Source organism: Heterodontus francisci, chromosome 26 (assembly GCF_036365525.1).
Source record: "Heterodontus francisci isolate sHetFra1 chromosome 26, sHetFra1.hap1, whole genome shotgun sequence".
In the NCBI taxonomy this organism is placed as follows: Eukaryota; Metazoa; Chordata; class Chondrichthyes; order Heterodontiformes; family Heterodontidae; genus Heterodontus; species Heterodontus francisci.
In genome coordinates, this window is record NC_090396.1 from 63,394,449 (window position 1) to 63,421,076 (window position 26,628).

The 26,628-nt window shown below is 43.9% G+C and overlaps 1 protein-coding gene across 1 annotated transcript in view; it reads left to right on the forward strand.

Annotated features, from left to right (window-relative positions):
- Window positions 1-5,100: 5,100 nt before the first annotated feature.
- Window positions 5,101-26,628, forward strand: part of chmp6b (charged multivesicular body protein 6b) — a 36,288-nt gene continuing 14,760 nt past the window's right edge. The window contains exon 1 of the mRNA XM_068058411.1: window positions 5,101-5,322. Within this exon, the coding sequence (XP_067914512.1) occupies window positions 5,260-5,322 (63 nt within the window). The 5' untranslated portion in view covers window positions 5,101-5,259. The remainder of the gene's footprint in view (window positions 5,323-26,628) is intronic.

A 26,628-nucleotide genomic window follows, 5' to 3' on the forward strand; every position in this document is an offset into this window, starting at 1 on the left:
GATCTGGCTGCCTCTGTCTCCCTCTTTCCTCTGCTTGATCTGGCTGCCCCTGTCTCCCTCTTTCCTCTGTTTCATCTGGCTGCCCCTGTCTCTCTCTATCCTCTGCTTGATCTGGCTGCCCCTGTCTCCCTATTTCCTCTGTTTCATCTGGCTGCCCCTGTCTCCCTCTTTCCTCTGCTTGATCTGGCTGCCCCTGTCTCCCTCTATCCTCTGCTTGATCTAGCTGCCCCTGTCTCTCTCTATCCTCTGCTTGATCTGGCTGCCCCTGTCTCTCTCTATCCTCTGCTTGATCTGGCTGCCCCTGTCTCTCTCTATCCTCTGCTTGATCTGGCTGCCCCTGTCTCTCTCTATCCTCTGCTTGATCTAGCTGCCCCTGTCTCTCTCTATCCTCTGCTTGATCTGGCTGCCCCTGTCTCTCTCTATCCTCTGCTTGATCTGGCTGCCCCTGTCTCCCTCTTTCCTCTGTTTCATCTGGCTGCCCCTGTCTCTCTCTATCCTCTGCTTGATCTGGCTGCCCCTGTCTCCCTCTATCCTCTGCTTGATCTAGCTGCCCCTGTCTCTCTCTATCCTCTGCTTGATCTAGCTGCCCCTGTCTCTATCCTCTGCTTGATCTGGCTGCCCCTGTCTCTCTCTATCCTCCGCTTGATCTAGCTGCCCCTGTCTCTCTCTATCTTCTGCTTGATCTAGCTGCCCCTGTCTCTCCCTATCCTCTGCTTGATCTGGCTGCCCCTGTCTCCCTCGATCCTCTGCTTGATCTAGCTGCCCGTGTCTCTCTCTATCCTCTGCTTGATCTAGCTGCCCCTGTCTCTCTCTTTCCTCTGTTTCATCTGGCTGCCCCTGTCTCTCTCTATCCTCTGCTTGATCTGGCTGCCCCTGTCTCTCTCTATCCTCTGCTTGATCTGGCTGCCCCTGTCTCTCTCTATCCTCTGCTTGATCTGGCTGCCCCTGTCTCTCTCTATCCTCTGCTTGATCTGGCTGCCCCTGTCTCCCTCTATCCTCTGCTTGATCTGGCTGCCCCTGTCTCCCTCTATCCTCTGCTTGATCTGGCTGCCCCTGTCTCTCTCTATCCTCTGCTTGATCTGGCTGCCCCTGTCTCTCTCTATCCTCTGCTTGATCTGGCTGCCCCTGTCTCCCTCTATCCTCTGCTTGATCTGGCTGCCCCTGTCTCTCTCTATCCTCTGCTTGATCTGGCTGCCCCTGTCTCCCTCTATCCTCTGCTTGATCTGGCTGCCCCTGTCTCCCTCTATCCTCTGCTTGATCTGGCTGCCCCTGTCTCCCTCTATCTGCTTGATCTGGCTGCCCCTGTCTCCCTCTATCCTCTGCTTGATCTGGCTGCCCCTGTCTCCCTCTATCCTCTGCTTGATCTGGCTGCCTCTGTCTCCCTCTTTCCTCTGCTTCAACTGGCTGCCCCTGTCTCCCTCTATCCTCTGCTTGATCTGGCTGCCCCTGTCTCCCTCTATCCTCTGCTTGATCTGGCTGCCCCTGTCTCTCTCTATCCTCTGCTTGATCTGGCTGCCCCTGTCTCCCTCTATCCTCTGCTTGATCTGGCTGCCCCTGTCTCCCTCCATCCTCTGCTTGATCTGGCTGCCCCTGTCTCTCTCTTTCCTCTGCTTGATCTGGCTGCCCCTGTCCCCCTCTATCCTCTGCTTGATCTGGCTGCCCCTGTCCCCCTCTATCCTCTGCTTGATCTGGCTGCCCCTGTCTCTCTCTATCCTCTGCTTGATCTGGCTGCCCCTGTCTCCCTCTATCCTCTGCTTGATCTGGCTGCCCCTGTCTCCCTCCATCCTCTGCTTGATCTGGCTGCCCCTGTCTCTCTCTTTCCTCTGCTTGATCTGGCTGCCCCTGTCCCCCTCTATCCTCTGCTTGATCTGGCTGCCCCTGTCCCCCTCTATCCTCTGCTTGATCTGGCTGCCCCTGTCCCCCTCTATCCTCTGCTTGATCTGGCTGCCCCTGTCTCCCTCTATCCTCTGCATTTCCCGAGAGTTGAGAAACCTGACTGACCAGCGTTAAATTCACATTGCTGCCAAAAGCTGACCAGTGGAGCCTCATTAACACATTATAATCACAGACTCCTCTCCAGAGCAGGTTACTCAGACGCCCCCAAATCCACTGTGGTTAAACCGGAAGTAGGCGCATTTGCAGCAGCTTGGGGTCATTTGCCGATTTACACCCCCCCACTCCCCAGCCTGACTCATTCCTGCCTGTTATGGGTGGAGGTTTAAAACTCCCCCTTTGCATGTCTCCAGCAACCCCAATCCTGACAAACTCCAAAATTCTTCTGTCCAGAAGCTTACAACACCACCACCCACTTTCAGCACTGTGTAATCACTCCCCTTCCTCCACCTCCCATGACCTCCCCTCCAATGCTTCCAAACTGCAGTATCCTTTCTCACGATTGTTTCACCGTGTACAGAGCCCAGCTGCTCCAAAACTGTGCCCACACAGACCCTGATACACCACTCCCAAGTGCTTCCATCCCTCCACCTGCCATCCCACCGTTTCCACACCATTGGATTGCCTCGTCCAGCAATTAACTCCCATGAAAACCCCTTCACTACCCCAAAACCCAAGGAGTCTCCTCTCCAGTACTCCAACATCCCTTTGCCATTCTCCCATTGCTACCATCTCCGGTATTTCTACCCATCTACCTCCCTACCATAAATAGGAATATCTTTCAGTGGATTCTGGACTTTTAAAAAAATTGAGTACAAAACTAAACAAATGTTCCAAAGATCAAGGTTTGCAGTTTACATAAAAATACAGAGGAAGTCACATCATTAGAACTGCCATGACACTTGGTAATAAAAACACAATTTCACTTTTTTGATCACTGTAAATCTGTGGCTCTGATAATACAATGTATGTTTCACAACATAAAATACCGTATCCTCCAATTCAATATTGCCATGGAAGATCTATTAATAATGTCAGACAAATGGTACATCAAGCTTGCTATTTCGTAACACTTCGCCATCACATCTCAATGTGGTTCCTCAGAGCCAAACCTTACTTGCAAAGTTCCTGAAGTTGACTGGCTAACGTTTCAGGTCCGTGACCTAGTTCTGATGAAAGGTCACAGACCTGAAACGTTAACTCTGCTTCTCTCTCTTTCCACAGATGCTGCCTGACCTGCTGAGTATTTCCAGTACTTTGTTTTTATTTCAGATTTCCAGCATCTGCAGTATTTTGCTTTTATTTCAAATGTATTAATTGTGTTATGAACGCTGGATTTTGTAGCATGATTAAGTTTTAAAAACTGTGATTTTTAATAGAGTTTAAGATGGAGTCAGAGAAATCATGTGACTGCACATCACCGCTGCTTAAAGACAAGACAGGGATCTTGGTTACCAGGACAACGTGGAACCATAGCCTATAAAAGAGATGAAGCCTCCAGAATGGCGGGTTGCAAACTGTCAAAAATCAGCAAGGGAAAAAGGGATAAGGAGGAGAATGGTGACTGTAAAGATAGGCAATGTGAGAGGAAATAGTTTCATATAAACATTACAGAAATAGGTCACACAGTTTTGCACTTTCAGAAATCACAGAAGTCTAGACTCATAGAATCACAGAAAGAGTCCATTCGGCCTATCGTGCTTGTGCCGGCACTTTGGAAGAATCGTCCAATGAGTTCCACGTTCCCATTCTTTCCATATAACACTACTTTTTTTTCCTTTGCAAATGTATATCAGATATGCTTTTGAAAGCCTACTGCCAGTGATGGAGACAGAAATCAATTTCATGGCCAAGTTTCATCCCTGACTTCTAAATCCTAGTTTTCAAATTTATCAAAAATAAATATTGGTTAACTAAACCCTCTGAACTCACTATATCACTTCGCCTCCTCAAACTTCTATCCCAAAGGACTTTTAAAATACAAATTAACTGCAAAGTTGCACAGAAATTCCAATACAATTTGCTCTGTAACTTTTAAAAGTATCTCTTTAAGGTTCCCTATATTTCTTATTAAACTTTAAAAGTGTGCACCTAGAACTTAAAAAATAATTACGTGTGGATGCTGTTTTCCAGGGAGTGATGTAGCATCCCTTTCTGGCAATTAGAAAGGGGGTGGTAAGTTATCGGCAGTAGGTGGAAATGTGGAGTAATCAGTTCAGCCATGAACTTATTGAATGGCAGAGCAGGCTCGAAGGGCCGAGTGGCCGACTCCTGCTCCTAATTCGTTTTTAATCTGGTTAGTCACTGGTGACCACTTTCTCCAGTTAGGTACTTATGGGTTTGCCAAGTCTGTCAGAAGCCATTACAGACTATTGACCTGTTTGTGGCAGGATTCCTTTAGAGTTCATTAACTGCAAGATTTTTCCTGGAATTACCAATTTCATTCAAGGTTGCACATTTTCCTTATCTTTAATTTGTATTTTGAATTATTTTTATTTTAATTTTGGCAACAAGCCCTTTCTCCAGTTGTCACATCTTTACTGATCCTTTAGAGTTTTACTTCATTATAGCTAACATTGGACATGTTATTGAGTTTCAAACTGCATATTTCTCATTGTTCTCAGTCCAAATTCAACTCCCCAAACCAATGTTGGGCACCCAGTGAATCTAATTATTTTATTTCTCTGGCCCAGTGTTGTCCTTTGGCCCCAGCTTTGTGCAATGGATGAATGTTTCCAAATGGGGATAAACTGAAAATAACAAAACTTGCCTCTGCTTGATGGACAAGTAAAGGAATCCAGCAGACTCCCAGGAAACTTTTTCAAACAGTGATTTGTGAGAGAAGATAAAACTTTGGGAATCCAGTAACCAGGTGAGATGTGAATAGAAAATATGAAAAGGGATACAGACAAAGACACGGAAATGCCTACACACCCTGATACTCTGTGCATTTACAGATCAAATCAAAAGTTACTTTATTCAATGTACAATTATTTTAGGAAGTGCAAACTACTGCAAAAGTTTGGCTTTGCAATTGGTCTCAATCTTGCCATCCTTATTCTTCCTTTATTATATAAAAATGTAAATTGCATAGCAATAATGTTTAATGTTGTTTATGTGGTGATTAATAGTTAATGAATGGTTATTAGTGCAGGAGGGTGTGATTTCAAGTTGAGAGTGCGCGGTGCAGTTTGTCCTTGGCGGCTCTCCGTGCGTGGTTACCGTGGTAACGGGGCGGGACGGCGAGGCCTGGCCGCAGCCGCCGGGCCTTTTCCTTTCGTTTCGTCCAGCTGTAAAGCCGGCATTGAGGGAGTGTGACTCCCCCCAGGCGGGTATGTGGCTGGCCTCGGGCCTGAAGCAGCGCAGATGGGTAACCTATTCGGCCGGAAGAAGCGGTCCCGAGTGACCGAGCAGGATCACGCCGTGTTGGTGAGTGAGCGTGATTGGGAGAGGCCGGGGATGGAGCAGCCGGTCCCCGGGCCGCTTCTCTCCCGCCTCTGCTGCTCCTAGGGCCGGTGCTAAGATAACCAGCCCCCAGCCCCACCCGACCGTCTTCTCCTTCATGGGAGATGTTGAGGTGTCAACTGCGGCTCAGTGGGCAGTACTCTCGCCTCTGTTCAAATCCCCCCTGTCTCCTCCTCAAGTCCAGCTCCAGAATTTGAGCACAAAAATCAAGGCTGACACTCACATGGAGTATTGAGGGAGTGCTGCGCTGTCGGAGGTATTGTCTTTTGGATGAGACATTAAACCGAGGCCCTGTCTGCTTGCTCAGTCCCCATGGCATTATTGAAGAACAGGGGAATTATTCCCCAGTGCCCTGGCTGCTATTTATCCCTCAATCAACATCATCGTGGCCTACTCCTAATTTGTATGTTGGTATAGAAAAATTATCTGATCATTATTACATTGTGGGAGTTTGTTGCACAAATTGGCTGCTGTTTACATTACAATAGTGATTACATTTCAGATGTACTTTGGCTACAAAGCACTTTTGGATGTCTGGTAGTTGTGAAAGTTGTTATATAAATGCATGACTTATTTTTGTGTGAGACCCAGTGGTGCCCCCACCCCACCCCACCCCACCCCACTGATTCTCTAAAGGGCGATGGGGAAAGTGAAACCAAAAGTTGTCAGGTTAGAAACATAACCCTCCCTGTCTGCAGCTTAAAGTAGGGTTGTCAACCCTCCAGGTTTGGCCTGGACTCCAGGCATTCAAGATTGATCTGTTACAAGCAACCTGGGAGGGAAAAAAAACACCGGGTTTGTGTGTGTGTGTTTTTCCCAGTTTTCTTAATGATTTAGTTTTATTAATGATTTAGTTTTATTAAAAATATTGGGGATGTTTGGTTGGAGATGAGAGCTCAAATGATGAAACTTGTGTCCAGCCAGAGTTGGCAAACCTAACTTTATAAACATGTTTTGTTCCCATTCGTGTATTGATTCCAATTCATGTATTGATTCCAACATTTGCAAAATGGATAGGGACACATTACACTTCATTACAGTTTCATCATTCAACGCACCTTTACATTCTTCAATGATCTATTACCTCCTTGTTTTTGTTAAATGACTGGACTTCCAATGTACCAAGATCAGAAAAATTCACTCAAATTTCAATGCAAGATTGATTTCACTATGTATATCTACTCGGGCTATAAAGAGGGGAAAAAAAGTAAATCTGAAGTGCAAACAGAAAATTTTGGTTATATTGCCCGGTGAGGAGTGCATACTTGTTTCCAGAAGGGATGCTTCTTACTTGCCTAGCTCTGCATTACTTGTTTCAATTTGATAAAAGTTAAACCTTAGGATCCCAGGTTTGCTTAACACAGAGGACTGGTGGTAAGCTTGCTGTTGAAGTAGTAATTGAGTGGGAAGAATCCAAGTCTTCAGATCCCATCAGTTGAGTCAAACTGATAAATTTAATGATTAATACAACAATTACTGATTCTGTCATAGACGATTGACTTAGTTCCAATCTCCCGTTGCCATCTTGGAGCAAATTTTACCCTAAATGTTTGTCGGCATATGAAAGAGAAAAATTGGTTAACATTTTGGGTATCACTCTTCCAACCCAACCCCTGAAAATAAATTACTTCCATGTCACTTCCAATTGCACTTTCAAGCTACCAATTGCCTAGCCTTTGGCCTTCCGTTCACCATAATACTGTAGCTGTTAATCTGCTCACCCACTCCCCCCACCTCCACCCTTGTAGCCCTTGTTCCTAGTAATATCTTTGATCTCTCCTGTCCTAATTGTTACCCTCCATGGTGTGTCCCTCATCATCTTCTCTTCCAGCTCAAAGGCTGCAGTCAAGCATATCTAGCATGCAATGGGTTTAGCCATCCATCGCCAGACTTGGCTGGCCACATCAAGCATAATTGGCCTGGCTGTTCCTTGCCAAAATTGACCACTAGTCCAGGGTCATCCTGGAGAGTAAGGATTTCCCCAGGTTTCTTTTCTCCACTGCCAACCATCTCCAGCAAACAAAGCAACTTGTTAAAGGCACAACATAACTACATATATTGTCCCAAGGTGTTTTGCAGAAGTGTTAGCAAACAAAACTTGACACAGTGCCACACAAGGAGCTATTGGGGCAGATGCTTGGTCAGAGAGGTAGGTTTTAAGTATTTTAAAGGTGGAAAGAGAAATTTAAGGAGGAAATTCCAGAACTTGGCCATAGCTGCCAACGGTGAAGCAGTTTAAAATCATGGATGCGCAAGAGAATAGAGATGGATTAGTGCGGATATCTTGGAGGGTTGTAGGACTGGAGGAGATGGGGAGGGGCGATGCTGTGTGGGGATTGAAAACAAAGATGAGAATTTTGAAATAGAGCTGTTGCTTAACCAGACGCTGATGTAGCTCAGGGATAATCGGTGAATGGGACATGGTTCGAGTTAAGACACGAACAGCAGAGTTTTCAATGACCAAGTTTACGGATGGTAGAATGTGGGAAGCATTGGAGTCGTCATGTCTAGAGGTATGAAATGTATGGATGAGGAGCAGATGAGCAGAGGCAAGGGTGCAGTTGGGTGATGTTGCAAAGGTAGAAACAGGTAGTCTTGGTGATGGTGCCGATATGTGGTCCAGAACAGTCTAGTTCAGCCTCATACAGTTGCCAGGGAGAGGGATGGTGTCAGTGATTAGGGAGTGGGGTGGTGTCAGTGACTAAGGAGTGGGGTTTCTGGTGATGACTGAAGTCAGTGGTTTTGGTCATTCCAATATTTAATTGGAGGAAATTTCTGCTTATCCAGTACTGGATGTTGAACAAGCAGTGAGATAATAACCATCCCAGGGTGCTTCACTGGAGCATTATCAAACATAATTTGACACCGAGCAGCATGAGGTTTTAGGACAGGTGACAAAAAACTTGGTCAAATACTTTTTTTTAATGAGTATTTTGAAGGAGGCAGAGAGATTTGGGCAGGGAATTCTAAAGCTTGGAGTCTAGGCTGCTGCAGGCACGACTGTCATTGGAATGATTAAAATTGGGAATGCGCGAGAGACCAAAATTGAAGTGCCGAGGTTTTGGCAGCTTGTAGGGCTAGTGGAAGTTGGAGATGGGGAAGGGCCCAGTGGAAACGGTCACGCCTGTACATCTGGGAGAAAAATGCAGATTAGATAACCGCTTTGTTGAATATCTCATCGAAAAGTGGAATCCTGACATCCCTATGGCCTTTCCTGTCTCTAACCACCTCCAGCCTTGCACCCACCAAGAACTTATTTTTTCTCTGACATTTTCCGTTTGTGTATCTCCATCCTTCTGCTTCACCATTGACAATCGTGCCTCTCTACCCCCCCCCCATCTCTTTAAGAACCTCTTTAAAACCCACCTCTGACCCAAGCTTTTGTTGTTTCTCATATCTTTCTCTTTGGCTTGGTGTCCATTTTAGTCAATTATAACTTTATGAAGTGCATTTGCACATTTTTCGTGTTAAAGATGCTATATAGATGCAAATTGTAAACCTTGCATCAGAACTGGAAGATGTGAACAGAGAAAGAGGGGAGAAGAAAACAGGTAAAAGTTGAGGGTCAGGTATGCTCATTACCATCCTTAAGAAGCAGTGATGGATTTAATAATCTGCAAACTTTTTCTTTAAAGTTGGGAAGAAGTGAAAAGTGCTGGATGGCGTACAATGGTCATCTCAGTCAGGTAGTGAAAGGACAAAGAAGATTCTGAATAAAACGGTTCCCAATCAGGTGGATGAGAGAACTGGGCAGGAAAATAGAGAAGGGTGTTAAAGGTCTGAAATTGTTCATCGTTGCTCAGAACAGAAGGCATCAGAATTAAGGAAGAATGACTCTCACAGCTAACACAATTATAGTTCTTCCCAGCTACTAATATCTACTATAAGCCAACCAATTCATACAACTACCTAAATGATGCTGACTCCTACCTCGCTTCCTTTAAGAACTCCATTTCCTTCTCCCATTTTCTTCATCTCAGTCCCGGGGTTCTGTTGAAAGATCATCGAACTGAAACGTTAACTGTTACTACCTTTTGTCCTTAGATGCTCCCTGACCTATTCAGTGTTTCCTGCATTTTATGTTCCAGGAAGATCAGATAATGACCCGGAAGCTTGTAATGAGCTTAGTTTGAGCATTGTAGAAGGACAAAGACCAAAGTCAGAATGAAAGGAGGTGTTTAAGTGGAAAGTCACAGGGATGTTAGGATTGCATCATGCAGACTCTCACCTGCCAAGAATGAGGCACATTAATTTCACCACATGGACATTAAATTTCAAATTATTGCTGGGAAGAAGAGAAGGCCTGTGAAAAGGGGTTGCCATACCCCTGGCTGGAATGAAATTTTTGCATATTGACACAGTGCTTGGAACAATGGAGCTATCCCCTGCTTCAATACAATCCACAAACAGATGTGGTCAAACCAGTTAGTCACATGACTAACCTGCTTGGCAGTCTGGGTTTTTTGAACTTTTACACTTTGGGCAGAAAGCTGTTTGCTCCTGGACTGAGAAGATCTCTCTCCCGTCTGCTCCCATCTCTTTCTCTCAAGCCTCTGAATCCATTGAAGGCACACGAGCCCCAAGAGAGAAAAGTCTCCTACAGCAAACAAGATTTAAGAAGAATACTGGGCCCCAATGAAAAGCAAGATCTACCTACAATCAAGGACTCTACAGAGCTTGAACAACTGTAACAACCCTCTTCAGTTATTGCCTCAAACCTTTCCAATTTATTTTTCTTTTTTATATCTATTTGCATTGGTGTATCATGTATGCGTGCTGGCATGGCGTGTATCTGTAGGCGTTAACCGAATCAGAGTTTAAGTTTAATAAATTTCAACTTTTCTTCTTTAAACCTAAGAAAGCCTGTTTGTGTTGGTTTCCTTTGCCTTATAATTGGAAAGCAGTGAACAAGGGTTCACCAAGGGGGAGCTAAAAACAGTGTGTTTAAAATTAAACCCTGTTACAGCAAGACCAGGTGAAGGCAGAAAGGGAACCCTAGACCTCTTTCTCACCTGGTCCTAACAATTGCATTGATAAATATGCGATATTTAGCAAAGTGGTTATCTAATCTGCATTTGTCCTCTCCAGTTTTACATGAGCCATTGTTTCCAGTAGTGGTTGAGATGCACAAATTTGAGAATTTTTTTAAAAAAAGAAACACAGATTAAGAATTAAAGGGAAGGTTAGAAAATATTTCTTCATGCAGACATTGGTTAGAACTTGGAATTTTCTGCAACAGACTATTGTTGAAGCGAAGTCCATGATTTATTTTAAATGGGATTTAGGTTCTTGAAAAAGAGAAATGTACACAGCAAGCAGATTAGACCATGTGGAGAAAGCAGACACAGACTCGATCGACCAAATGACCCGTTTTGGTGTCATAATATTTTGTGACTAAAATAGCTCACACTTTTAAGTGAATTGAGGCACGACAAGTCTATTGAACATGTTTTCTGATCGAATCTACCTTCATCTGCAAGTTTGTGTTGTGGACAGCAAGGTTTTCCTGGTCTCATTCAACCATGTGGGTTGGTGGTCTAAATCCTATAAGTTTTGCTAAAGCTATATAAAGTTACAGTGGCCCCAGTTGGGAGTATTGTGTCCAATTCTGGGTGCCGCACTTCAGGAAGGATGTGAAGGCTTTGGAAAGGATACAGAAGAGGTGTACTGGAATGGTTCCAGGAATGAGAAATTATAGTTATGCGGATAGACTGGAGAAGCTGGAGTTGTTTTCCTTAGGAGAGAGAAAGCGGAGGGGATTTTGACAGAAATATTTAAAATCATGGAGGATTTGGATAGAGCATATAATAGACTTTCCAATGGCTGAAGAGTCAATAACCAGAGAGCATAGATTTAACGTGGAAAACCAGAGGAAACATGAGGGAGAACATTTTTATGCAATGGGTGGTTATAATTTGGAATGCAGTGCCTGATAGGGTGTAGGATGCAGTTTCAATTGTAGTCTTCAAAAGGAAATTGGATAAATACTTGGAAAAAAATTGCAGGGATAAGGAGAAAGCAGGAGAGTGGGACTAACTGGGTTGCTCTTTGAAAGACCCTCTGCGACTCTGAGCCAAATGGCCTCCTGCTGTGCTGTACCATTCTGTGATTCTTTAATTCAGGTCTCTGGCAGTCCTGCTTTTCAGCTGAGTGCTGGGTTTATTTTTGTCTTTACCATGTGAGCAGCTGAAACCTCTGTCCATCCATTCTGTATTCTGTTGTGTTGGTGCCACAATATGTTGCTAGACAAGTTAATTATTTTAACTTAAAATTTCTGAAGTGTTAGTTCCATATGTGTCTGTTCTGCAGACCCAAAGTGTATTTGTGACAAAATTATTACCCTATGTTGGGCGTTTTAACTTGAATATTGCTAGAAAGTGTGTAAAGGGTTAATACCCAATGTCACAAGTGTTTTTCAACAGAAACACCATCACCTCAGCCTGGATACTTTTGACTGAGTTCTACAAGGTGTGAGTTTCTACTAGCAATACAATGGGGTTGTTTGAGGTGTTCACTTTGAATCATGTTACGTTGAATTGCAAACATAAGTTGTCTATTCAATATTGATTGGCTGCTTGATCTAATGTAATTGAGTTACAGTCATCTGCCCTTTGTTTCATGTAACTGTATAGCTGGTCTCATTCAACTTTGACACAGGACAAAGAAGCAGCCTGTAGTCTAGGGTAGTAGGTTTGATTTGTTTGGTTTGAGACCTTTTTTGATGATGGAGACTGGGCTATTTGCTGTAGTCTTCTCTGATGGACAGTTCTCTGGCCAGGGATCTTCAATTATAGATTATGCTAGACTCCATTTCAGTTTTGCAGCCAGCAGCGTGAGGCCAGCTAGCATAATAGCTGAGCTAGCTTTTACATGGTAGTTCCACTGGGAAAGAAGTGAATTTATATTAAAGTCATCTTGTTTACGGAGAGAAAGTAAGTTATGTGTATTTTATATGCTGACACATCTATTTTTATATAAAGCCACTTGTTTGTTCAGACCACTAGTCTGTCTGTTTTCAAACAGAAGAATCACATTGGTACATGATCCAATGTACAGAGTAAGAATTCTGTTATACTCCCTGGATTTCATTATCATCTATCCAAATGTGAAACATAAATGAGTACGTGTTGGACTGAACCAAGATATTGAACCTGAGAAAATATCTAATGTAAAAACTTTTTTTTTTGTTTCAGATTCTCCCAAATTCTGTAACAGTCCACATTCTAATACATTTTCTGACTTAGTTAAGTGCAAGCACGATTCACAACAAGCAATCTCAGTCTTAAGACTTCTTCAAGGTGCACAGGAATTAAATGCTTTTGAAGTATGAAAAAAATCGGCCCTGGTTGCCTGGGGCGGCACAGTGGCGCAGTGGTTAGCACTGCAGCCTCACAACTCCAGCGACCCGGGTTCAATTCCGGGCACTGCCTGTGTGGAGTTTGCAAGTTCTCCCTGTGTCTGCGTGGGTTTCCTCCGGGTGCTCCGGTTTCCTCCCACATGCCAAAGACTTGCAGGTTGATAGGTAAATTGGCCATTATAAATTGCCCCTAGTATAGGTAGGTGGTGGGGAAATATAGGGACTGGTGGGGATGTGGTAGGAATATGGAACTAGTATAGGATTAGTATAAATGGGTGGTTGATGGTCGGCACAGACTCGGTGGGCCGAAGGGCCTGTTCCAGTGCTGTATCTCAAAAAAAAGATTATGATTGTCTCAGAACAAAGGAACACGAGTAGGCCATTCAGCCCTTTGAGCCTGCTCTGCCATTCTAGATCATGGCTGATCATCTACCTCAATGCCATATTCCTGCACTATCCCCATGTCCATTGATGCCATTAGCAACTAGAAATCTATCAATCTCTGTCTTGATCTTACTCAGTGACTGAGCTTTCATCACCCTTTGGGGCAGAGAATTCCGAAGAGTCACCTCTGAGTGAAGAAGTTCCTCCTCATCTCAGCCCTAAATGGCTTGCCCTTTATTTTGAGATTGTGTCCTGTGGTTCTAGACCCCACAGCCAAGGGAAATATCCTTTTCTGCACCTACCCTGTCTATTTTTTTAAAGAATTTTGTGAATTTCCTACGAATGTGACCTCTGTTTGGTTTTATCAACAATCTAAAATGATGGTTCTTCAGTTAATGTCAAATCAGATGCTTGGTAACTGGATCACAAATCCAAGTCCATGCTGCTGTCTTCACTCTGCTTGTATAATTTTGAGCATGTTGCACTTGGGAATTCCACTAAAACAAGAACCTACAAGTGCAAAACTATATTACAACACCAGATCACAGAATAAACACGGGATGATATCATACTTTAGTTCTCTCCTTCCAGCGCTAGTTTGACACCAGTCACTGTTCACATTGATACAGGACCGGCAGACACCAAGAAGTTTACCAAAAAGCTAATCTCGTACTCCAACTTGCCCCTCTTTTTTTGGGCAGCCCTACCGAACCCTGAAATTTGGCAGGCCTGGTTTTTGGACGAACAGGGTGGGTAGTAAAGGCTGAATCTCCTATCTTTGACAACTCGAGTAAGAGTTAGAGGCCTTTAAAACAGTTTTGTATTCAGTTTGCCACAAATGTTTGTTAGAATTTCTCCGCTTTCCTTGCTGCTTTGCTTAAGCTGATTCTTATTTCAGTAGCTCTAGTGTGAATTGAATGGTTTAATGCATTCATCATTTTCCTGGAGGACAAATAGGACAAAATGACAAATTGGTTTGTTCCAGTCTTTGGTGGTAAGAACTCAAGGCATTGCAAACAGTTCTGGCTGCATTGTTTTCTCTTTACTGCCCAGAGTTTTGAAGTTTTGGCTGCAGTACCTTGGAAGATAGTCATACTGAGGTTGTTGGATACTTGCAATAGAAAAGAATGGATTCAGTATTGGGTTAATAATGGAATGTTGACCTGTTTGTCATGTTTTTTTTTTAAAAACAACCTGCAGTTATTCTGCTCTCAACCATCCTTCAATTTGCATGAAGTAGTCTTCACATTTCATAACTATTCATCTAGATAGAATTTTTTTTTCTTTCCCCACCCCATCCAATAAAACTTGCCTAATTGCATTACAGATCCCTGACTGACACTGGTTTTAGACATTAGGCTTTCTGCAAATCAGTGAAAATGTGAAGCCTTTGAATTGGCAGAAGAGAACTGATTTTGCTTTTGTTTGGGGTGGGGGTGGGGTGTGGGTGGTTGGTGGGCAAGAGGCAGACTGGTTGGAAAATATAAATTTCAGCTTCACAGCAACAGAAATAATTCTGCCATTTGAGCTTTCTGACCAGTTGTTAAAATACAGGATGACACTATTGGTTCCCTGTAATTATTGATCATCAGTCATTAAATTTGTGTTCGTTGTGCCACAGTTGTTCAACTTTCATCAATGATAATATGTATATGTGCTGTGGACCATTCTGGCCATTAGCACCTGTTATATCCTCAGAGGAGACAGAATGGGCAGCGCAGTGGTTAGCACCGCAGCCTCACAGCTCCAGGGACCCGGGTTCGATTCTGGGTACTGCCTGTGTGGAGTTTGCAAGTTCTCCCTGTGTCTGCGTGGGTTTTCGCCGGGTGCTCCGGTTTCCTCCCACATCCAAAGACTTGCAGGTGATAGGTAAATTGGCCATTGTAAATTGCCCCTAGTGATAGGGAATATGGGATTACTGTAGGGTTAGTATAAATGGGTGGTTGTTGGTCGGCACAGACTTGGTGGGCCGAAGGGCCTGTTTCAGTGCTGTATCTCTAAATAAATAAATAATTAAAAAAACTGGGGATTATGGAACAAATCCATTGTGTACCAGCAGGGGAACTTATATATTTGACTTCCCACCCATGTCAAGTTCTTGGTCTTTGCTGGGGAGTGGGGGAATGTTAGGCATTTCCCCACTCCCAGCCATGCAATTCTACGGCTTAGTGGCCTGGGGCGGATTAGGAACCAACAGCATCAGAGGTGGTGCACAGCCTACACTCTGCAGACCCTAGAAAGAAAATGTAAGGATTTGGTACAGCCATTTTGGAAAGTTGGAAAAGATTGGAAAGTTGCACATGTCACTCCACTTTTTAAGAAGGGCGAAAGGGGGAACCAAGGAAATTACAGACCAGTTAGCCTGAGATCTGTGGTGGGTAAGTTGTTGGAGTCTATAATCAAGGATAGGGTGACTGAACACCTAGAAAAATTTCAGGGATAGCCAGCATAGATTCATGACAGGAAGGTCATGCCTGACAAATCTCATTGAAATTTTTGAAGAGGTGATTAAGGTAGGGACGGGGGAATGTCTATGGATGTTATTTATATGGACTTCCAGAAGGCATTTGATAAAGTCCCACATAACAGACTGTTAACTAAGGTAGAAGCCCATGGAGTTAAGGGCAAATTATTGACATGGTTAGGAAGTTGGTTGGGTGGTAGGCGACAGAGAGTGGGGGGATATTGGGTAAGTACTCCGATTGGCAGGATGTGACTAGTGGTGTCCCGCAGGGATCTGTGTTGGGGCCTCAATTATTCACATTATTCATTAACGACTTGGGTGATGGCATAGTAAGTCATATATCCAAATTTGCTGATGATGCAAAGTTAGGCGGCATTGTGGACAGTCTAGATGATAGCATAAAATTGCAAAGAGATATTGACAGACTAGGTGAGTGGGCAAAACTGGCAGATGGATTTCAATGCAGGCAAGTGTGAGATTATCCATTTTGGACCAAAAAAGGATAGAGCAGGGTACTTTCTAAATGGGACGAGATTAAGTGCAGTGGCTGTCCAAAGAGACTTGGGGGTTCAGGTGCATAGATCTTTAAAATGCCACGAGCAAGTCCAGGAAATAATCAAAAAGGCTAATGGAATACTAGCCTTTATATCTAGAGGATTGGAATATAAAGACAAAGGTTATGCTGCAGCTGTAGAAAACCCTGGTTAGACCCCACTTGGAGTACTGTGAGCAGTTCTGGGCACCGCACCTTAGGAAGGATATATTGGCCTTGGAGGGAGTGCAATGTAGGTTTACAAGAATGATACCTGGACTACAGGGGTTAAGTTACGAGGAGAGATTACACAAATTAGGCCTGTTTTTGGTGGAATTTAGAAGGTTAAGGGGTGATCTGATTGAAGTCTTCAAGATATTAACAGGAAAAGACAGGCTAGATAAAAGCAAAATACTGCGGATGCTGGAAATCTGAAATAAAAACAAGAAATGCTGGAACCACTCAGCAGGTCTGGCAGCATCTGTGGAAAGAGAAGCAGAGTTAACGTTTTGGGTCAGTGACCCTTCTTTGGAACTAGCACATATTAGAAATGTCAAAGGTTATAAGCTCACTTGCTTATAACCTTTGACATTTCTAATATTTGCTAGTTCCGAAGAAGGATCACTGACCCGAAACGTTAACGCTGCTTCTCTTTCCACAGATGCTGCCAGACCTGCTAGATAAAGATCAACTATTTCCACTGGTTGGAGATTCTATAACTAGGGGGCATAGTCTAAAAATTAGGTCCAGACCGTTCAGGAGAGATTTTAGGAAGCACTTCTTCACGCAAGGGGTGGTAGAGGTTTGGAACTCTCCCACAAACAGCAGTTGAAGCTAGAACAATTAATTTTAAATCTGAGATGGATAGATTTTTGTTAAGCAAAGATAATAAGGCATATGGGCCAAAGGCAGGTATATGGAGTTAGGTCGCGGATCAGCCATGATCTCATTGAATGGTGGGACAGGCTCGAGGGGCTGAATGGCCTACTCCTGTTCCTATCTTCCTATTAAAATTAAACCCGTGAACAACTTTGCATAAATTTTTTTTAAAAATCCATAAGCAATTCAATAGTTGCAATTTCATTTTAAAATATAGATAACAGTTTATAATATCAGAATTTGGTTGCAATGTTTTTAATAACTTTGGTGTCTGTTGATCTCTACAAAATGCTTTTATTGCTTTCGGTGCAGACGTTCCTGTACCTAAATAAGTGACGTGTTGAAATAAGATTCATTTTCTTGAATAGATTGACAACAACCTTTCTATGCTGCCAGTGTCTGAACCAAACAGCAAGCTGCCCATGCTGTTTTATTTTAAAACTATTAATTTATGTAACTCCATGTGTTGTGCTTGAGTGTGCATTTACTCTGCGGCCACTGAGCTGATGCTGGTGGCTACACCTTAGGTTCCATCGGGCTGAACCCTGCTTTCATTCCATGAGTTATTGTCATGCCACTTGAGCTTGTTCCACCATTCAGTTAGATCATGGCTAATGTGTATCTTAACTCCATTAACTCACCTTGTTTCTGTAACTCTTAACACCCTTGCCTAACAAAAATCTATCAATCTCCGTTTTGAAATTTTTAATTGACCCCCCAGTGTCAACAGGTTATTCTATTCGATTTATAGGATAGGATTTTGCCTGGCTGTTAGTTCCTATGAACATACAAATTAGGAGCAGAAGTAGGCCATCTTGCCCACTCCGCCATTCAGTAAGATCATGGCTGATCTGTTTGTGTTTCGAGTTCCACACTCCCATGTACCCTTGATTCCCTTGACTAACAAAAATCTATCTACCTCTGCCTCAAAAAATTGAATGACCCCGCCTCCACCACCTTCTGAGGCAGAGACTTTCAGAGTCGCACAACCCTCAGAAAAAATTTCTCCTCATCTGTCTTAAAAGGGCAATTCCTGATTTTAAAACCGTGCCCCCTCGTTCTGAACTCGCCCACAAGAGGAAACATCCTCTCCACATCCACCTTGTCTAGACCGTTCAAGATCTTTTATACTTCAATCAAGTCTCCTCTCACTCTTCTAAACTGGAGTGAAAACAAGCTCAGTCTGTCCAACCTTTCCTCATAAGACAACCCGCGCATTCCAGGTATCAATCGAGTAAACCTCCTCTGAACTGCCTCCAACCCATTTACGTCCTTCCTTAAATAACGAGACCAAAACTGCACACAGTATTCGAGATGTGGTCTCACCAATGCCCTGTATAACTGAAGCATAACGTCCTTTTTATTTTCAATTCCTCTCGTAATAAAGGATAGCATTCCATTAGCCTTCTTTATTACCTGCTGTACCTGCAGTCTAACTTTTTGTGACTCCTGCACTAGAACACTTAGATCCCTCTGCACTTCAGAATTTTTTTTTTAAAATTCATTCATGGGATGTGGATGTTACTGGTTAGGCCAGTATTTATTGCCCATCCGTATTTGCCCTTGAGAAGGTGGTGGTGAGCTGCCTTCTTGAACTGCTGCAGTCCATGTGAAGTAGGTCCACCCACAGTGCTGTTATGAAGGGAGTCCCAGGATTTTGACCCAGCGACAGTGAAGGAGCGGTGATAAGTCAGGATGGTTTTAGTTTAGAGATACAGCACTGAAACAGGCCCTTCGGCCCACCGAGTCTGTGCTGACCATCAACCACCTATTTATACTAATCCTACACTAATTCCATATTCCTACCACATCCCCACCTAACCCTATATTTCCCTACCACCTACCTATACTAGGGGCAATTGCTAATGGCCAATTTACCTATCAACCTGCAAGTCTTTGGCATGTGGGAGGAAACCGGAGCACCTGGAGGAAACCCACGCAGACACAGGGAGAACTTGCAAACTCCACACAGGCAGTACCCAGAATTGAACCCGGGTCGCTGGAGCTGTGAGGCTGCGGTGCTAACCACTGCGCCATTGTGCCGCCCAGGTGTGTGACTGGGAGGGGAACTTGCAGGTGGTGGTGTTCCCATGTATTTGTTGCCCTTGTCCTTCTAGTTGGCAGAGGTTGCGGGTTTGGAAGGTGCTGTCTAAGGAGCCTTGGTGCGTTGCTGCACTGTATCTTGTAGAAGGTACACTCTGCTGCCACTGTGCGTTGGTGGTGGAGGGAGTGAATGTTTGTGGATGGGGTGCCAATCAAGTGGGCTGCTTTGTCCCGGATGGTGTTGAGCTTCTTGAGTGTTGTTGGAGCTGCACCCATCCAGGCAAGTGGAGAGTATTCCATCACACTCCTGACTTGTGCCTTGTAGATGGTGGACAGGCTTTGAGAAGTCAGGAGCTGAGTTACTTGCCACAGGATTCCTAGCCTCTGACCTGCTCTTGTAGCCACGGTATTTATATATGGCTACTCCAGTTCAGTTTCTGGTCAATGGTAGCCCCTAGGATGTTGATAGTGGGGGATTCAGCGATGGTCATGCCATTGAATGTCAAGGGGAGATGGTTAGATTCCCTCTTGTTGGAGATGATCATTGCCTGGCACTTAAGTGGCAAGTAACATTCGCGCCACACATCTACCCAACTCTGGTGGTTGTTCAGGTCTTGCTGCATTTCTACACGGACTGCTTCAGTATCTGAGGAGTCGCGAATAGTGCTGAACATTGTGCAATCATCAGCGGACATCCCCACTTCTGACCTTATGATTGAAGGAAGGTCATTGTTGAAGCAGCTGAAGATGGTTGGGCCGAGGACACTACCCAGAGGAACTCCTGCAGTGTTGTCCTGGAGCTCAGATGATTGACCTCCAACAACCGCAACCATCTTCCTTTGTGTTGGGTATGACTCCAACCAGCAGAGAGTTTTCCCCCGATTGACTTCAGTTTATCTAGGGCTCCTTGATGCCATACTCTATCAAATGCTGCCTTGATAGCAAGAGCAGTCACTCTCATCTCACCTCTGGAGTTCAGCTCTTTTGTCCATGTTTGAACCAAGGCTGTAATGAGGTCAGGAGCTGAGTGGCCCTGGCGGAACCCAAACTGAGCGTCAGTGAGAGGTTATTGCTAAGTAAGTGCCACTTGATGGCACTTTCCATCATTTTACTGATGATTGAGAGTAGACTGATGGGACGGTAATTGGCCGGGTTGGACTTGTCCTGCTTTTTGTGTACAGGACATACCTGGGCAATTTTCCATATTGCCGGGTAGATGTCAGTGTTGTAGCTGTACTGGAACAGGTTTAGCTAGGGGCGTGGCAAGTTCTGGAGCACAGTACTATTGCCGGAATATTGTCAGGGCCCATAGCCTTTGCTGTATCCAGTGCCTTCAGTTGTTTCTTGGTATCACGTGGAGTGAATCTGATTGGCTGAAGACTAGCATCTGTGATGCTAGGGACCTCAGGAGGAGGCTGAGATGGATTATCCACTTGGCACTTATGGCTGAAGATTATTGCAAATGCTTCAGTCTTATCTTTCGCACTGATGTGCTGGGCTCCCCCATCATTGAGGATGGGGATATTTGTGGAGCCACCTCCTCCAGTTAGTTGTTTAATTGTCCACCACCATTCATGGTTGGATGTGGCAGGACTGCAGAGCTTAGATCTGATCCGTTGGTTATGGGATCGCTTAGCTCTGTCTATTGCATGCTGCTGCTTCAGTTTGGCATGCAAGTAGTCCTGTGTTGTAACTTCAAGTTGACACCTCATTTTGAGGTATGCCTGGTGCTGCTCCTGGCATGCCCTCCTGCGCTCTTCATTGAACCATGGTTGGTCTCCTGGCTTGATGGTAATGGTAGAGTGGGGGATATGTTGGGCCATGAGGTTATAGATTGTGGCTGAGTACAATTCTGCTGCTGACGGCCCACAGTGCCTCATGGATGCCCAGTTTTGCATTGCTAGATCTGTTCGAAATCTATCCTATATAGCACAGTGATAGTGCCACGAAACATGATGGACGGTATCCTCAATGTGAAGGCGGGACGTGGTCTCCACAAGGACTGTGCGGTGGTCACTCCTACCAATACTGTCATGGACAGATGCATCTGCAGCAGGCAGATTGGTGAGGACGAGGTCACGTATGTTTTTCCCTCTTGTTGGTTCCCTCACCACCTGCCGCAGACCTAGTCTAGCAGCTATGTCCTTTAGGACTCTGCCAGCTTAGTCAGTAGTGGTGCTACCGATCCACTCTTGGTGATGGCCATTGAAGTCCCCCACCCAGAGCAAATTCTGCGTCCTTGCCACTCTCCGTGCTTCCTCCATGTGTTGTTCAACATGGAGGAATACTGACTCATCAGCTGAGGGATGGCGGTAGGTGGTAATCAGGATGTTTCATTGCTCATGTTTGACCTGATGCCATGAGACTTCATCGGATCCGGAGTTGATGTTGATTCCCAAAGCAACTCCCTACTGTATACCACTGTGCCGCCACTTCTGCTGGTGGGACAGAACATACCCGGGGATGGTGATGGCAGTGTCTGGGACATTGTGTGTAAGGTATGATTCTGTGAGTATGACTGTGTCAGGCTGTTGCTTGACTAGTCTGTGGGACAGCTGTCCCAACTTTGGCACAAGTAAGGAGGACTTTGCAGGGTCGACCGGGCTGGGTGTACCATTGTCGTTTCCGGTGCCTAGATTGACTTCGTAGCAGTTAGATGCAACTGAGTGGCTAGCTAGGCCATTTCAGAGGGCATGTAAGAGTCGACCACATTGCTGTGGGTCTGGAGTCACATGTAGGCCAGACCAGGCAAGGACAACAGATGTCCTTCTCTAAAGGACATTAGTGAACCAGATGGGTTTTTAAGAACAATGGTTTCAATGGCCATCATTAGACTAGCTTTTAATTGCAGATTTATTAATTAAATTCAAATTCGATGTGGTGGGATTCGAACCCATGTCCCCAAAGCAATACCCTGGGTCTCTGGGTTACTAGTCCAGTGACAATACCACTACGCCACCACCTCTCCTGTGAAGTCGTTCTCCATTTAAGTAATGCTCTGCTTTTTTAAATTCTTCCTGCCAAAGTGAACAACTTCACATTTCCCCACATTATACTCCATCTGCCAGATATTTTTGCCCACTCACTCAACCTATCTATATCGGTCTGCAACCTCCTTATGTCCTCTTCACAACATGCTTTCCTATCTATCTTTGTGTCATCTGCAAATTTAACAACCATACCACCGCTTTCCTGATTTAAGTCATTGATATAAATTGTAAAAAATTGAGGCCCCAGCACAGACCCCTGTGAACTCCACTCGTCACATCCTGCCAATCAGAAAAGGATCCATTTGTGCATCCCCTCTGTTTTCTGCCAGCCAGCCAATCTTCTCTCCATGCTAATATGTTACCCCCTACACCATGAGCTCTTACTTTGTGCCATAACCTTTTATGTGACACCTCGTCAAATGCCTTCTGGAAATCCAAGTACAGTACGTCAACGGGCTCCCCTTTATCCATGGCACATGTCACCTCTTCCAAGATCTGCAACAAATTGGTTAAACATGATTTCCCTTTCACAAAACCATGCTGACTATTCCCGATGACTGAGTTTTCCTAAGTGCCCAGCTATAACCTCCTTAATGATCAATTCTAACACCTTCACCACAAAGGACATCAAGCTAACTGGCCTACAGTTACCTGTTTTCTCCCTTTTCCCCTCCCCCCCCCCCCCCCCCCCTTCTTGAATTGAGGGGTTATATTTGCTACTTTCCAGTCTGATGGAATTGAAAAATTAACGGATCTACTACCTCATTAGCCAACTCTTTTAAGACTCTAGGGTGAGTCCATCAGGACCCGGGGACTTATCAGCCCACTACTCTATCAGTTTGGTCAGTACTGCTTCCCCGGGGATTGTAATTTCACCAAGTTCCTCTCTTCTTTCCACCTCCTGATTTACAGCTTATTGCCGGGATGTTTTTTGTATCCTCTATAGTGAGGACAGAAACAAAATATTTGTTCATTGCATCCCCCATTTCCTTATTATCTACTATTGGCTCCTCATTCTCACTTTCCAGAGGACCAACGCTCACTTTACTTCTCTCTTCCTTTTTAAATACCTGTAGAAACTGTTGCTATCCATTTTTACATTTCTAGCTAGCCTCCTCCCACTCTAATTTCTTTCTCCTGATTAACCTTTTAGTCATTCTCTGCTGTTTCTTTTCTGACCAATCATTTGAACTGCTACTCATCTTTGCACAATTTTATGCGCTTTCCTTAATGTTTTCAGTTAATCACGGATGGTGGGTCCTCCCTTTAGAATTTTAATAGGAATATACCTATTAGTATTCTGAAATATCCCCTTAAATGTCTGCTACTGTTTCTCTATTGATCTGTCTCCAAGCCGAGTAACCCAGTTCAATCTCTCTCTTTCAAACTGGATGTAAAATTCAGTCATATTGTGGTCGCTGCTACCTACAAGGGCCTTTACTCTGAGGTCATTAATTAATCCTGTTACATTACACAATAGCTCCTTAAGCTTAATAGCACATGACACTCTGAGGTGAATCTTTATTCTTAGAACTCTGGGAAATAAAATCTGTGTCCATTTGATGGGCCCTGTCCTGAGTTCCCATCATGTGCCTCTGGTCCACGCAGTTCTGTCACGAGCAAAGGGCGGGAAAAAATGCTCTAACTTCACACATGACGGTTCCAAGAAAACTGCTGGACTCATGGAACTGTGAACAAAATAAATCACCTGCATGAGTGTTTAGGAGAGGTCTGTGTGCATGCTTGGGCACCTACTAGCACAGCTTTAGGTAGGTTAAAGAAGTGCACTCTAAGCCAGGTTTGGCATTTCACTAGATTTGCATTCCATGCAGCATCAAACAAAGTAATTAACGTCTCCGGGAGTCTCTTGCTATTTTGTGTTGCAGTCAGGTCGTGCCTGAGCTTTGCAAAAATTCATTTCTTCAAGTGTACTATCTGCTTGTTTGGATTTAAGGTGGTTTTGCAGACTAAATCAGATGTTCTTTACAGCCAATTAAATACTTTTTAACCTGTAATATAGGAAATGTGGCAACCAATTTGTGCACAGCAAGCTCCCACAAACAGCAATGAGATGACCAGATAATCTTTTTCAGTGTTGGTTGAATATGTAAACTCTTAAAGCATTGCTTGATGTCGTGTACAGTTTATTTTGCTTACTTTATTAGATGTGACATTCTAAATGTATTGAAATTAATCTTTCTCATATTTTATGCTGTGTTGTAAAGAAATCCATTTTAAACTGTGTGCATATATATTTCCCACCACTGGGGGATGCCCTTGCTTCACTTCATGAATTTACACACATCCAAATGACCTCACTATGGGTGGTTAGTAATTGTGCTGCATGACATTTAGCTGCATTTTAGCTCTTTTTACTCTTCAACCCACTTCTGTCAATGACTTGAAGTATTCTAAATATTATAAATGCATACGAGGTAAAGACTAAATTTTTGAATGTCAAAGCTAATCTGAAAATTTTAATATTCAGGATGTCACTTGTGTTTTGAACATCCAGTTTATTTTCACTTCTGGGACTTTTTTAAAAAAAAAAAGGATGATCTATCCTAAGTAGTTCAAACTGTAGTAAGTGGACCAACATTCCTTCTATAAGCGAAGGAAACTGCATACTTGAGAGTTACACAGGTCCCCTTCCTTATGGGGTCGTTCTATTCAACATCTTTGCAGTATTCGCACAATTTGTGTATCCAGTTTCACATTGCTTTGTGTCAGAGTTGGCTCAGTAGTAGTGCACTTCCTCCAGGTCAGAAGATTGTGAGTTCAAGTGTCATCCCAGAGATTTGAGCACATAATCTAGGCTGGCACTAGCAGTACAGAGGGAGTACTGCATTGTCAGAAGTGCTGTGTTCCAGAAGAGCCATTAAACTGAGGTCCTGTCTGCCTGTTTAAGTATATGTAGAAGATTTGAAGCATTGGCCATCATTTATCCTCCTACCACTTAACTGGCCATTTATTGCATTGCTGTTTGTGGCCCTTGCTGCATTCAAATTGGCTACCATGTTTACCTTGCAATTGTGACTACACTTAAACAGTAATTAATTGCCTGTAAAGTGCTTTGGGACATACTGAAGATGTGAAAGGTGCTGTGTAAATGCAAGTTTGTTCTTTTGTTTTTGAAGGGAGAAAAACATAACTGATTTATCTCAGTTGTTTTGGGACCTTTGTGTAAATTGTCTACATAAATTGTCTACATGGGCGGTGCAGTGGTTAGCACTGCAGCCTTGCAGCTCCAGCAACCCGGGTTCAATTCTGGGTACTGCCTGTGCGGAGTTTGCAAGTTCTCCCTGTGACCGCGTGGGTTTTCGCCGGGTGCTCCGGTTTCCTCCCACAGCCAAAGACTTACAGGTTGATGGGTAAATTGGCCATTATAAATTGCCCCTAATGTAGGTAGGTGGTAGGGGAATATAGGGAAGGTGGGGATGTGGTAGGAATATGGGATTACTGTAGGATTAGTATAAATGGGTGGTTGATGGTCGGCATAGACTTGGTGGGCCGAAGGGCCTGTTTCAGTGCTGTATAAATAAATAAATAACTGATATTCCTTCAAAAAAGCAATGAATTAGATGCAGAACACTGATATGGCCTAAGGGCCTGAAAGGTTTTTATATAAATGCAAGTTCTTTTGCTTATCTTCCTCCATAAAGCAATAGGAGCAGGTGTAGGCCATGCAGCCTGTCGTGTCTACTCCACCATTCAATGAGATTGTGGCTGAACTTCTACCTCCGCTCCACTTTCTCACCCTTTCCCCACATTCCTTGATTCTCTTAGTATCCAAAAATCTGTTGACCTTTGTCCTGAATATACTCATTGGCTGAGCACCATAGCTCTCTGGGGTTGAGAATCCCAAAGATTCACAATTATGTAAGTGAAGAAATTTCTCCTCATCTCTGTCTTAAATGGCTGACTGCTGTTCCTGAAACTGTTACCCCCTAGTTCTAGACTCTACAGCCAAGGGAGCCATCCTCATAGCATCTACTCTGTAAAGCCCCTTAAGAATTTTATATATTTCAATGAGATCACCCCTCATTCTTCTAAACTCTAGGAAATATAGGCCTAGTCTACTCAATGTCTCCTCACAGGACAATTTCCTCATCTCAGGAATCAGTCTAGTGCACCTTTATTTCATTGTAAGGCAAGTATCATTCTTTGGGTAAAAAGACCAAAACTATACACAGTACTCCAGAGCCCTATACAATTGCAGTAAGACTCGTACTCCAAACCCTTTGTAATAAAGGCTAACATACCATTTGCTTTCCTAATTGCTTGCTGTACCTCCATGTACAAGGACACCCAAGACCCTCTGAATACCTACATTTCCCAATCCCTCACCCTTTTTAAAAATAAAAAATTCTACTTTTCTTCCACATTATAGTTCATTTGCCACTTTCTTGCCCAACCACTCAAGCTGTCTACACCCTTGTAGCCTCATTGCGTCTTTCTCACAGATTACTTTCCCAAGTAACTTCGTATCATCAGCAAACTTGAATACATTACAATAGGTCACCTCATCCAGATCATTGACACAGATTGTAAACGGTTGAGGTTCCAGGACTGATCCTTGTGGTACTGCATTAATAAAAACCTGCCAACCTGAAAATGTCCA